We start from the raw sequence: 13318 nt of genomic DNA, 5'->3' as shown, positions 1-13318 counted from the left end.
ACTCTGTATTTACAGGATTTCACTGTCCACTCTGTTCAAATGTGGATGAATGGCTACATAGAGATGTGTGCACTGTACACACACTGTCAGAGCTGTGTGAGATCACTACCATCCTGCTTTTGTGGTGGTGGGTAGGGGTGTTAATGTTTTCCCCCATAGGTTTTTAACATTCTAAAAGCTCTTTATTCCAAAGATACTACAAGCTAGTCAGTGTATTCAGTAGGTGTAATGTATTGTAAGTTGTTTCAGAAGTATTGCAAGTATTACATACAACAATAAAAAAGGAAATTTACTTTTGGTACTTAAGTACTTTTAAAAGCAAGTACTTCTGTACTTTTACTGAAGTAAAAATCTGTCTTTACAACGTTCCCTTGTAATGGAGTAATATTTGACCAGCAGTATCTGTACTTTCACTCAAGTAATGGAGTTGAGTACTTTGTCCGCCTCTGCTTCCAAGTCTACAATCCTCCACACCTATTCAAACAGAGCGTTCTGATGAGAGGGGTCAAAACAGGACAGAAAATAGCCTATTACTTCTAAATTACGATGTTTTTTGATGTAAAAAAATCTTGATAACATTATAAGTGGACCTCAGAGAACAGTAGAAATTAATTAAAAAAAGGCAGTTCATGACCCCTTTAAAATCTACAAGTTGGAAAATTTACAAAATGCTATTTTGATTTAAAATAGTTTGCAAGAGCATGATTATAAACAATTTGTAAAAAGCGGCCTAGATGAGTTTACCTGTTCGCAAAAATCACAAGTGGGGTATTACTGTTGTATTTTATGTCATAAAATAAAACAAAACGAAAATATCTTGAGCTTGTATTAACCACAGACCTTATTTCAGCAATTTAAAAACCCACTGACCTCAGGATTATGCAAAATGCTAACTCATTTCCAGGTTAGCATAATGGCGAAATGCATTGAATTGGGTGATTCAACTCCAGCTTTCAATTTACTCAGCCACTGTTCCCGTGTAAAAACTTCTTAAGCTTGGTCTTCAATACTTTTTTAGGGGAAGAGGAGAATGTTCACTCACAGAGTGTATACATCAATGTTTTATCAGCATAGACATTGAGGTCTTTGGCTGAGTAACTACTTTCAGACCACACGTGTAGTTTAGACAGAAATTCTATTTACTGTCTTGGTCGATAGATTAGATGTTGTCCATTTTCTTTGCTTTGGCAAAACTGTCTGTAATCGAAATGGCTTGGATGTAGTTCAGATAGTGGTGTTTCTGTCCAGGGCTTTCGATTATTGTGATTTATCGTACTCTGCAGTGGTTGTCAGAGCAAATGGCAGGGTGTGAATAAATGTGGCCTGGTTGTGTTTTTCTTTTCTTGTAAAGGGAGTCTCCTTTAACTCAGCATCCTTCCCTTATTTACTCAGTCACCGCTTTGTTTTATGTGGCCCCTTTTCTAATGTACAGCCCCTTTTTTATCATTTCCTCCCAGTTGACGCTCTGCAATGTTTTCCTGTAAAGACATTCAAGTCAGTTAGACTTGATGTAATGTAAATGTGGTTGCAAGATACACCAGAGTCACAGGAGGCTATCATTTCAATCTGTGCTTATTTCGAGCCCCAACGCCACTTGCCATGGCAACGCTCATGTACTCTGCAAGAGGCCCTCAAATTCCTCATGTTCTTCACACTGCTGTAGGCCAAACTATTTCCTGGTGCGAGCCAGGGTACTTAATATCCTGAGGTATTGTTCCAGGAAAGTGTAATAGAGAGCAAGTTAGTTCAGAATAAGGCTACCTATGTGAAGGTGTTTCAAAAATTTTTTGTTGATACCTCCCTTTTAAATTAGTAAAACTTTTATGCACCTCCATATTACCCACAATATTAGCTGCATATTTATTGAATACCTGCTGTGTGAAAAATAGTGTTGCTCTCGTCAACGAAAATTATGACTAAATATAGTCGTCAACGAACCTTTATCACGTGACGAAAACGAGACGAGACGAAAATGCTGGTCATGTGACGATGACGATAATTAAATGTACAATGCAATATCATTGACGAATAAAATGCGACCTTAGGGAGCGTGATGGATTGTAGCGTGGTAGAAGACTAGTTAGGTACGCAGGAGCTAACCCATTAAGGGCCTTATAGGCAAGTAATAATATTTTGTAACTGATACGGAACTTACTTATTCTTACTTATATTGACTGGGTTAAATAGAATTGCATTTCTAAAAAGAGACTAAAATACAATTTTCATTGACTAAAACTAGACTAAATGTCATCAGTTTTCGTCGACTAAAACTAGACTAAAATGCTCAGACTTTTAGTCGACTAAAACTTGACTAGACTAAAAAGAGTATGAACGTGACTAAAACTAATAAAAACTAAAATGACAGTTTCACACAAAGAATAGACTAAAACTAAAATTAAAACAGGCCGCCAAAAACAACACTAGTGAAAAACATTTCCTTTCCACTTTATATTTATACAATGTATTTACATCAAAATATACACTGTAAAAAAAAATTCTTAAAATTTACGGTAAAAAAACAGCAGCTGTGGTTACCGGAAATTTACCGTAAAAAATACAGTAGCGTTTTAGGTTTTACGGTTTTAATTTAAACTTACTGTTAAATACCGTAATTTCATTAACTGATATAATGTTAATATACCAACCTATTGAAGTAATGAAATCTGTTTTGTACTTTTGTAATACACTGATAACCACCAAATGCAGGTGGTGATGAGAAAGTCTCATGATGAACCAAAGCCCATCACAAGCAGCTTTTAAATAATAACATATATAGAAGGTGCACAGTGTCATTCACACAAACACCATCATGGTAACACACATGAAACTGAAATAATGCAATAAACATTCATTTAACAACATTAGGTGTAACACACAACCCTAATATACAAAACTGATAAGAAAAAACTATGAAGAAACTTAGTTATTTCAACAAAAAAATATCAAATTTGAAATGTAACACTGGGAATTCTCGGAATGTCAATTTACGGTTATTCACAAATCGTCTTTTTCACTTCCAAAAATTGTATACTACCGTAAAATTACATATAATGTCCAGTACAGTTTTTCACCGTATATAGTAGGGGAATTTACCGTTAACCATTTACCAGGTTTTTACTGTAGCATTTTTACAGTCTTTTACAGTTAAATTCATGGTCATTTTTTACAGTGTATACATGTATTATTAGGTATAATGTGCTTATGTGTTCATGTTTTATTGAAAAACATTTGCTGCTTTTTGAGGTGGGATATGTGTAAGGGTAGGTATACTAAATTATTATTTTAAATGTTAGTAAAAAAGTAGTTAAACACTTAATATAAAGAAGGTCCTATTTTCACTATTTTGTTGTTTCAGTGAAGAGTATAACTTTCATTATGAATAAAACATAAAAAAAACATTTTGTTATTTACTATATATTATCTGTTGCAAAAAAAAAGGATAATTAAAAATAAGAAATAGGAAATGAAAAACATTTCCTTATAATGTCTTATGATGTTTTGATGTGGGACAAGAGGATTGACATTGAAAACACATAAATGTTGCTGCTTTAAAATCTGTATTATATAAAACACTATATAAATAAAGGTGACTTGACTTGATAAAAGGTCCCATAAAAGTAGCCCATGTGCTATTGATTTGTGTGCATTATTCCAAGTTATTTGAAGTCAGTTGATTACTTTATTTTGAAAACAGACTGAAATGTAATTTTGTCATCGCTTACAAAAAACTGAATTGTACACTCAACACCATATAAGGAGTAGAAGGCAGAGCAGAAGACACTGCACTCAAACCTTACTGGTTCTCACATGTATAATTTACACACAGATTTGAATGTGTGAAAGTGAATGAAAGTTGGAAACTAGGGAGTCTCCTGTGCTCCCTTACAATACCTCCACCCTTAATTTTGAAAACCACAGCTGTATTCGAAGATTACGCAATGCTGTATCTTATCTTTGCTAGGCTTTTATGTTGCAAATTATTTGTTTGTTGGAAATCTTTTGGCTGTACACCCATAGCTGGGGAGGTAAATGTGCAAAAAAAAAATTATCACATAAATATTTACACAGTCCAGAGTCAGTAAAATCTTTGATGTTTTTAGGTTGACTTTCAACCAGAGAAAATAACTGTTAAATAGTAGGAAAAGGTTTTGTGTAGTGGTTGACTAAGATCTAGAGATATATATGACAGCAAATAAAATGTATGCATAATTTCTGGCCTTTGTTTCAGTGTTTTTCTAGATATTATTTTGTCTGATGGTGTTCTTAAATGTTCTTTCCCATTACAGTAAGAGCCAACTTGATCCCAAGTCCCCCGACGTACAATTCCAAATATGACTACTTGAACTGGGAAGCGTATTCCAACATCACCTACTACACAAGAATTCTTCCCCCAGTCCCTCAGGACTGCCCCTTGCCAATGGGAACCAAAGGTAATAGACTATAATAAAATTTTTCCCCAAATCACTAGTGCCTCTTCCTTCTGAAGGACGCATGAACTGAAAATTCATTTTCCTCATAAGAAGCGATATTAAAATGCTCCAAGTATATCAGTAGTATACTAAAGTCACCGGAAATACCTTGTCTTCTGAGGCTGTGGTAAAACCATTCCATGTGTTTCTCAGGAAAAATTAAGCTTCCAGACCCCAAGCTTCTGGCAGAGAAGTTCCTGTTAAGGCAGAATTTCAGACCGGACCCTCAGGGAACAAATTTAATGTTTGCATTTTTCGCTCAGCACTTCACGCACCAGTTTTTTAAGACTCACAACCACATTGGACTTGGGTTCACAAAAGGTCTGGCTCATGGGGTGAGTCACAGTTTTTACAATTGAACATTTGATCTCTTAACCAATCAAATACAGTGTTTGATGGCTCTGCCTGCAGGAAAGAGCTTATAAAAGTTTGTGCAGATGGTTTTTGTTAATGAGAGAGATGATAAGATGTTTCTCTTGGACACTGAAGTCCTTCTTGGTCAGAGAAATAACTTAATGCTGTTTTTTCACAGTGGGATGAGCAGGAACCAAGTTAACACTCGTGTTACATATAGTGTTGGAAGGAATGGGGGAAGGGTCAACAAATCTTTATCTCACTGTCAGCACACAAGCATAATTTTACATACTATTTACAGGAAGGTGGAAAGGAATTTATAATTGATTGTTTCAAATGTGTGTTGTACAGTACACTCAGAAAAACTGAACAAAAGTGTCACTTGTGGGGTGTATCTTTGTACTTTTTTTAACCCTAAATGGTACATATTAATTCCTTGAAGGTACATATCAGTACTTTAAGAGAACATATTAGTATCTTTTGAAATGGTACCGCACCAGTGGTATTTTTGTAACTTTTTTTGTGAAAGTTTGTGTAAGTGTTGGGAAACACACACAACTTTTTTTGAAGAATGAGGTTTTGTACAGTATTTATTAAGAGTGTCTGTATTTGATTGCATATTGAAAACTAGGTGGATGCTGGACACGTTTATGGAGATACTCTTGATCGCCAGCTGGACCTCAGACTGCACAAAGACGGGAAGTTGAAGTACCAGGTACCGTTCACCAGTTAAACATCAGGCATGCTTTGTCGTGCTAGGCTGAGCATGTCTCCAAGTAAATGTGATATGTCATTCTGTTCATTTCTCATTTTAGAAAGACAAGCAGAATTCATTTGTACATATTTGTAAAACATGTAAATATGATCTATCATTCTGAGGATTAGGCTACAGTGGATCTCTTAGATTCCAATAGCTTCACTTTGATCACTTATACCATAAAACAACAGTTTATTCTGAATCATATTTACCTGTTTTACAAATGATATATACAGATTATTTCTGCTCGTGTTTCATGAATGAGGCCCTGTGCATTTTCAGTTGCTTCATTTTGCAGCTATGTGCAAGCATTTCCTTCTGAATGTCTGTGTGGATAACCTCATAGTGTGGCCGCAGAATTGTGGGTGTGAACATGTGGTTTTTGTTAAGCCTCAGTGATGTCATTTAAGATGGTGCACACTGTGTTTAGTCTAGTCTCTAGTGTGATTATGCAATACAGTTCACTAATAGTAAACTTTTAAAGAAATTCCAGGAAAGGAAGTCTCATTTGATCAAGAAATACAATAAAAAATAGTAATATTGTGAAATTTGAGTGCAATTTTAAAATAACTGTTCTGTGTTTTGCTATATTTTAAAATGTAATTTATTCCTGTGATGGCAAAACTGAATTTTCAGCAGCCAACTAAAGTCTTCGGTATCATGATTGTTCAGAAATCATTCTGATATGCCGATTTGGTGCTCAAGAAGCATTCTTATTATTATCAATGTTTGGAAAGAGTTGTGCAATATTTTTGTGGTAAGCATGATACATTTTTTTCTGGATTCTTTGATGAAGCGAAAACTCAAAAGAATGCAATTTCTTTGATTATTACTGGTAGTGCAAAGAGATAAGAGAAAACATTACAACATTTTACAATATTTTTTTCTGTTTGGCTCTGATATAGGTGGTCAATGGTGAGATGTATCCCCCCACAGTGCTAGATGCACCGGTCAAAATGAGCTACCCTCCATCTGTCCCACCGGAGCAGCAGCTGGCCATTGGGCAAGAAGTGTTTGGCCTGCTGCCGGGTCTCAGTATGTACGCCACCTTGTGGCTGCGTGAGCACAACCGTGTGTGTGATATCTTGAAACAAGAACATCCTACCTGGGGGGATGAGCAGCTGTTTCAGACCACCAGGCTCATTATTATAGGTACAGATTTCCTCAAATCCTGTGGCTTTTATTTTGCTTGGGAACCTTTGGTTGATATAATATATGACTGTTACAAAAATTTATATCAAAATGGGCAATTACAATAAATATGTTGAGAGAATACATTAAAATATATATTACATTGAAAATAATGTACTTATAATTTACATAACAATGCAATTTAAATTCCAGGTCCAGTTCCTGAATTTGAATTGAAATGAATAGGATGCAGAACTGTAAATTTGAATTAAAATTTGGATTAGGAATAAGAATTGCAAGTTACAAGTGCAAAAAAAGTTTAATTGCTCTAAGTGTTGTTTTTTTTATTTTTAAAATTACATGTATAATTTCTATAAAAATACAATTAGTATTATTAGTTTATATTAGTGCTGTCAAACGATTAATCGCATCCCAAAATAAACGTTTTTGTATAGTTATGTGTATATATAAATACACACACACACACAGTATACAGGTGCATGTCAATAAATTAGAATGTCGTGGAAAAGTTAATTTATTTCAGTAATTCAACTTAAATTGTGAAACTCGTGTATTAAATAAATTCAATGCACACTGTCTCATGAGAACGGCTCATCACCCCACGGAAGAGAGGAGTGGGGAGAGCAGAGCTCATTAGCATTTAAAGTAGAGATCGACCGATATATCGATTTACCGATATTTTTCCTGATATTTAAGCATTTTACAATAATCGGATATCGGTTTTGTAATATCGGATTCACCGATAAACGCCGCCATCTTGTGGATGTTTAAGAAATAGAGATGAACTCACGGAGTCACGTAAGATAATCTGTCAAGTCCTGTCCCAATAAAGACGTAACTTTGCGTGAATTAAATAATATGGAGCCATGAATGGGCGCATGTTGGAAATAAAAGTGCTGAGTTTAATTCTCTCTCTGTTGTCTATATGCTCACCGTCTCATGAAGGCGGAGTCACGTAGGCTAAGATAATCTGTCAAGTCCTCTCCCAATAAAGACGTAACTTTGCGTGAATTAAATAATATGTAGATGAATGAGAGCATGTTGGAAATAAAAACGCTAAATTTATTTCTCTCTCTCTGTTGTATATTTGCTCATCATTAGTCTCATGAAGCCGCTTTCATATTGCTGTTCACTCACCGGGTTGATGCGGTTGATGCTCAGGAAATGCTCCAGCACAAGCCCGTTTGTGTGACGTCATATAGTCCCAGGCTGTCCCACGATAGTTTGATTGACAGTAGCGTTTCAGCACAGACTGGACTGGCGTCTTACCTTAGACCCGCCCTGAGTGAACTGTCATCAGTCCACCATTGTTTCGACGCTGGAGCAGGAGTAGACAAGAATGGCTCCTAAGCGATTGAGGTGTTCTGTTGTTGGATGTACTAATAAAGTAAAGTAAACAGTCTCATGAGAACGGCTCATCACCCCACGGAAGAGAGGAGTGGGGAGAGCAGAGCTCATTAGCATTTAAAGTAGAGATCGACCGATATATCATTTACCGATATTTTTCCTGATATTTAAGCATTTTACAATAATCGGATATCGGTTTTGTAATATCGGATTCACCGATAAACGCCGCCATCTTGTGGATGTTTTGAGAATTGCGCACAGGATGACCATTGCAGTGCATCTGAGGGGAAACGAGACAACAACAACGGCGTGCACAGGTACTTGATTTACTGTAGTTAGTAAACTTTATTTAACATAACAGCCATTAATGCACAAATGAGATGTATTACATAAATGCCTGATATGCAGTTTATGCAGCTTGGCTCGAAGAAATAGAGATGAACTCACGGAGTCACGTAAGATAATCTGTCAAGTCCTGTCCCAATAAAGACGTAACTTTGCGTGAATTAAATCATATGGAGCCATGAATGAGTGCATGTTGGAAATAAAAGTGCTGAGTTTAATTCTCTCTCTGTTGTCTATATGCTCACCGTCTCATGAAGGCGGAGTCACGCAGGCTAAGATAATCTGTCAAGTCCTCTCCCAATAAAGACGTAACTTTGCTTGTTATATTTCAGTATTCCAGAGAATATTATTCAGTGAATTAACATTATCCATTGAATTATTCTTCACTCTTTAGCCTATTAAACAGCTTATAAACCTAAAAATGAAGTTGATATGACTCCTTAACTTTATTTATTTTATTTTCTCCATTTGAAAACATTAGACCTTCTACATTTATTTTGCTTATTGTTAATATTAGTGTTGCTGCTGATGCTTTAAATAAAATGTTTTTTTATTGTTGTAATATGAAGATTAAATTTAACATGAAAGTAATTTTCAACACTTTTTTTTTAAGATGACTGAAAGGAGGAATAACCAAAGTGAAGCATGGACTTACTTCACTCAGTCATTTATTTACTTTATAACAGTAAATAAATATCGGTTCTGCATATCTGTTATCGGGCACATAAACATGAAAAAATTGGTATCAGTATCGGTTATAAAATATCAATATCGGTCGATCACTAATTTAAAGGGACATGCACTAAGACGGCTTGTTGAAAACAAAGATGATTTTGACAGGGTAAAAAAAATTTTTTTTTTAACACTACAATTGAGAAATTCTAACCAAAGTATGTTATAGACTTTTTATTAAAGGGGTCATATGATGCGATTTCAATTTTTCCTTTCTCTTTTGAGCGTTACAAGCTCTTGGGGCATAAAGAAGATCTGTAAGCTTCGCACTGTCAATCGCCTGATCGGCTTTCACTGTGGTCGAAACTGAGTCAGCACGGGGTCGTCACATGTGGTTGCCGCAGGCATCACAATATGGTGAGGGACGTAACATTTCCGTCACACGCTTGAGGAATTCGGCCAATCACAACCCACTGGATAGATGACCAATCAGAGCACACCTCGTTTTTTCAGACCGATGAGCTTTGTAAAAATCGACGTGTTTCAGAAAGGCGGGCATAGAGGAGAAACAATAATGTACATTATGTGGAAAATAATGTGTTTTTTGAACCTTAAACCGCATAAACACATTTCATTACACCAAATACACAAAATAATGTTCTTTTTAGCAGCATCATATGACCCCTTTAAGACCCTAAAGAATCATATCGACTTGTGGAAAATGGGCATCCGATGACCCCTTTAAACACTGGATTATACCAAAAATGCGAATTTGCTGAAAATTTACTCTAGCCATCCAAGATGTAGGTTTTGCTTCTTCATTTCAACAGATGTTTGATAAATTAAAGGGGTCCCTATTATGCTCTTTTACAAAGTCTTGATTTTGTTTTGGGGGTGTACTAGAACATGCTCTCATGCTTGGTGGTTCGAAAAACGCATTATTTTTCACATAATTTACATTATTAAAATAACTTTCTCCCCAGCCTGGCATAAACGGCTCGATTAGTTCCGGCTTTTATGAAGGTCCACCATCCGAAAAACAAAATGTGTTGTGATTAGCTGTCCCAGTGCATTGGGATTGGCGAACAGCTTAGACGGTGTTTCAGTACTGCCACACCCCTTGCTCCGTCTTCCCTCGTGTTGTGGAAGCTGTCCTCAGTAAATGCACAGCACACAATAGCAAATTGGGGTTATAATGCTCAGGAACAGAGTTAAAAAATAAATTGCAACCACTGTTTCCTGACATCATCCGCTTTCGGAAGCCCAAACAAAGACGTTTGGGCACGGAGGTGAAAAAAAACCAGCGTTTCAGGCGGTCCGCGCACCGGACAAGAAGCGCAGCGTCGCGCCACGTCTTTAAAATTCAAATACATTATTTTCTATGAGTGTAGGCACACCGGTGGTGCCTTTCGACGTCTGTCCGTGGTGCCCAGCCATGTCGCGTTATACTTGTAAGAATTGTTGTAGACATGCCGAAAATTTGACGCTACAGCACAGCAGCTCTTCTTCGTTTTCTCTGATGCACTAACTCTGCAGCAGCACTTCTTCTTCATCGTCTCGTCTGATGCACTCACTCAACCAAGCGTTCTAACCACAGCCTCGCCCCTCCCCACCCCCCAGCCATTCGAATTTCTGTAGGCGGGAATTATTTTTAATGATATTCTAATGAGCCGCTTTGTGATATCACAAAGCCCGGAAACCAACGCTGTAGTCCAAACGAGCCGTTCGTTGTAGTTCTTGATAAGGGATTTAAAAAAAACTAAATATCTCTTTGGAGTAGACTTTGAGATTTGTAACTTTCTAGATCTTTTTTATGCCCAAACATACACACTACACACTGACTAAAATTAAAAAAGTGAAAAAGCATAATATGACCCCTTTAAGCATTACTGCATTTGCTCACCAATAGATGCTCTGCAGTGAATGAGTGTGGTCCAAACAGCTGATAAATACATCACAATAATTCACAAGTAATCCACACGACTCCAGTCCATCAATGAAGACCCCTTTAAGCATTACTGCATTTGCTCACCAATAGATGCTCTGCAGTGAATGAGTGCGGTCCAAACAGCTGATAAATACATCACAATAATTCACAAGTAATCCACACGACTCCAGTCCATCAATGAACATCTTGTGAAGTGAAAAGCTATTTGTTTGTCATAAACAAATCCATCATTAATACGTTTTTAACTTCATACTGTGCTTTCTCCTGTGAAAAGTCATTTGTCTGAATCCAGAGAGTTATATGCACACACCAAGCATTGTTTATAAGTGAAAACAGTCCAAAACAGTTCTAAACAAATATGTTGGCAGATTTTGATGTGGGAGGACAACAGGGAATTCACTTTTTCTCTGGTATTATTATGTACGGCACATGGAGTGGTATTTTGGTCAGAAGTGATGGTTTAAAGTTAAAACGGCCCACGGAAGGATTTGTTTCTTACAAGCACACCACTGTTAATTTCAGACATTAATTGATGGACTGAAGTTAAGTAGATTTTTTTGTGCATTATTGTGATTTTATTGTTTTATCAGCTGTTTGGACTCTGACGGCACCCATTCACTGTGGAGGATCCATTGTTGATCAAGTGATGTAATGCTAATTTTCTCAAAATCTTTTCCCATGAAGAAACAAACTCATATGCTTATCTTGGATGGCCTGAGGGTAAATACATTTTAAGCTAATTTCCATTTTTCATGTTTAAACAATGTGAGTGGCTGGTTATCACACAACACATGAACTGCCCACCAGGCCACATATTTATGTATTTATGTTTTTACAGGAGAAGAAGAGATGGCTAAAGAACTAGAGGAACTGTATGGTGATATTGATGCTATGGAGTTCTACCCAGCTCTTTTGCTAGAGAAGACACGATCTGGTGTGATATTTGGTGAAAGCATGGTAGAAATGGGGGCCCCATTTTCCCTAAAAGGTCTCATGGGAAATCCTATTTGCTCCCCTGAGTACTGGAAGCCCAGTACATTTGGGGGGAAGACAGGTTTTGATATAGTAAACTCTGCTACTTTGAAGAAACTGGTTTGCCTCAATACAAAATGGTGTCCGTATGTGTCTTTCCATACTCCTCCACCAGAATATAAACACCAGAGGACATCTCATGGTGAACTTTAGCACAATGTACTTCTGGAATCTGTTTTAAATCGCTGATCAAAAATTTGACTTCTAATTACAGATGCAAATGAAAATGAATTATCGTGTAAATCAGAACTGAATTAGTAATGACAATTGTTATTTGTAATTTTCATAGTATTCTAATATCATTAGATATTAGCAATATCATTAGCTTAACAAAGGATAAGTAAGAGACTTTACTAAAAGGTTGGTGATTTCTTGCTCCATACTGAAGAATTAATATTCAGAAGACAATTCACTTTAGACAGTGAATATGGGCATTTGTTGCCTTATTTGTTACTTAGCCCACTTGATCTAAGCCTTAAAAATGGTGAAACCTTAAATCATCAGGTTGATTCAGTCTTATAGAAATATTTGTTTACTGGCACTCATATTGCCAAACAACCATCCATTTTTCAAACCGCGTGTCCTATGTAGAGTCGTTGTAGTCTATCCCATTGAGTGGACAGATGACCTGTCCATCACAGGCCAAATAAACATTTAGCTTTAAATGAATTGTATTTGCTGCCTCATAGTCTGTTCTGTTAAGTAAATTCCAATGCACTGTTTAGGGTGACCATACGTGCCATTTTCCCATGTATGGTATTTTGATGTCATACACCGATCGGTCTGCACACGCAAACAAAGCCAAAACCTAGATATTTTAGGCAATATAGAAATCCTGGTCAGGACGCGTCCTGGGAAAATGGCACGTATGGTCACCCTAGCACTGTTCAACTTGAAATAAGTAATTTGCCTTGAACTGTGGATCTGAGATGGCCAGTGTTTTTTTCTTTTTTACAGTGTTCACTGTTGTATTCATTTATTTTCTTTGACATGAATGAATGTAACCTCATAATATTCCTGTATATTTTCCAAGCAAAATATAGTCATTTGTAGCACCATTACTGAGATTTTTCTGCAGTATATGTCAAAAAGAATGTTCCTGTTTGTCCTTATTTGGTTTGGTTCTTGTTCCCATTATTAGTAGTCACCTGTTCCTTGTTATTAGTTATCCTCCTCACTTGTCTGCCCCTCATTATCTGCCCTATTTGAGTTCGAGCCTGTTCTGTTCTCCCTGGTCTGGAA

At 36.6% G+C, this 13318-nt stretch overlaps 1 protein-coding gene across 1 annotated transcript in view; it reads left to right on the top strand.

The window, feature by feature from the left end:
- LOC107552613 (prostaglandin G/H synthase 1-like) overlaps positions 1-12789 on the top strand; it is a 21071-nt gene extending 8282 nt beyond the window's left edge. The window contains exons 5-9 of the mRNA XM_016234534.1: positions 4287-4430; positions 4623-4804; positions 5455-5538; positions 6486-6782; positions 11852-12789. Coding sequence (XP_016090020.1) covers positions 4287-4430; positions 4623-4804; positions 5455-5538; positions 6486-6782; positions 11852-12229 — 1085 coding nt within the window. The 3' untranslated portion in view covers positions 12230-12789. The remainder of the gene's footprint in view (positions 1-4286; positions 4431-4622; positions 4805-5454; positions 5539-6485; positions 6783-11851) is intronic.
- Positions 12790-13318: the final 529 nt, after the last annotated feature.

The sequence above is a fragment of the Sinocyclocheilus grahami genome, unplaced genomic scaffold (genome assembly GCF_001515645.1).
Source record: "Sinocyclocheilus grahami isolate Dianchi unplaced genomic scaffold, SAMN03320097.WGS_v1.1 scaffold454.1, whole genome shotgun sequence".
Lineage (NCBI taxonomy): Eukaryota > Metazoa > Chordata > Actinopteri > Cypriniformes > Cyprinidae > Sinocyclocheilus > Sinocyclocheilus grahami.
The sequence above is the reverse complement of the archived record's forward strand: the minus strand, read 5'-3'. Positions and strand labels throughout refer to the sequence as shown.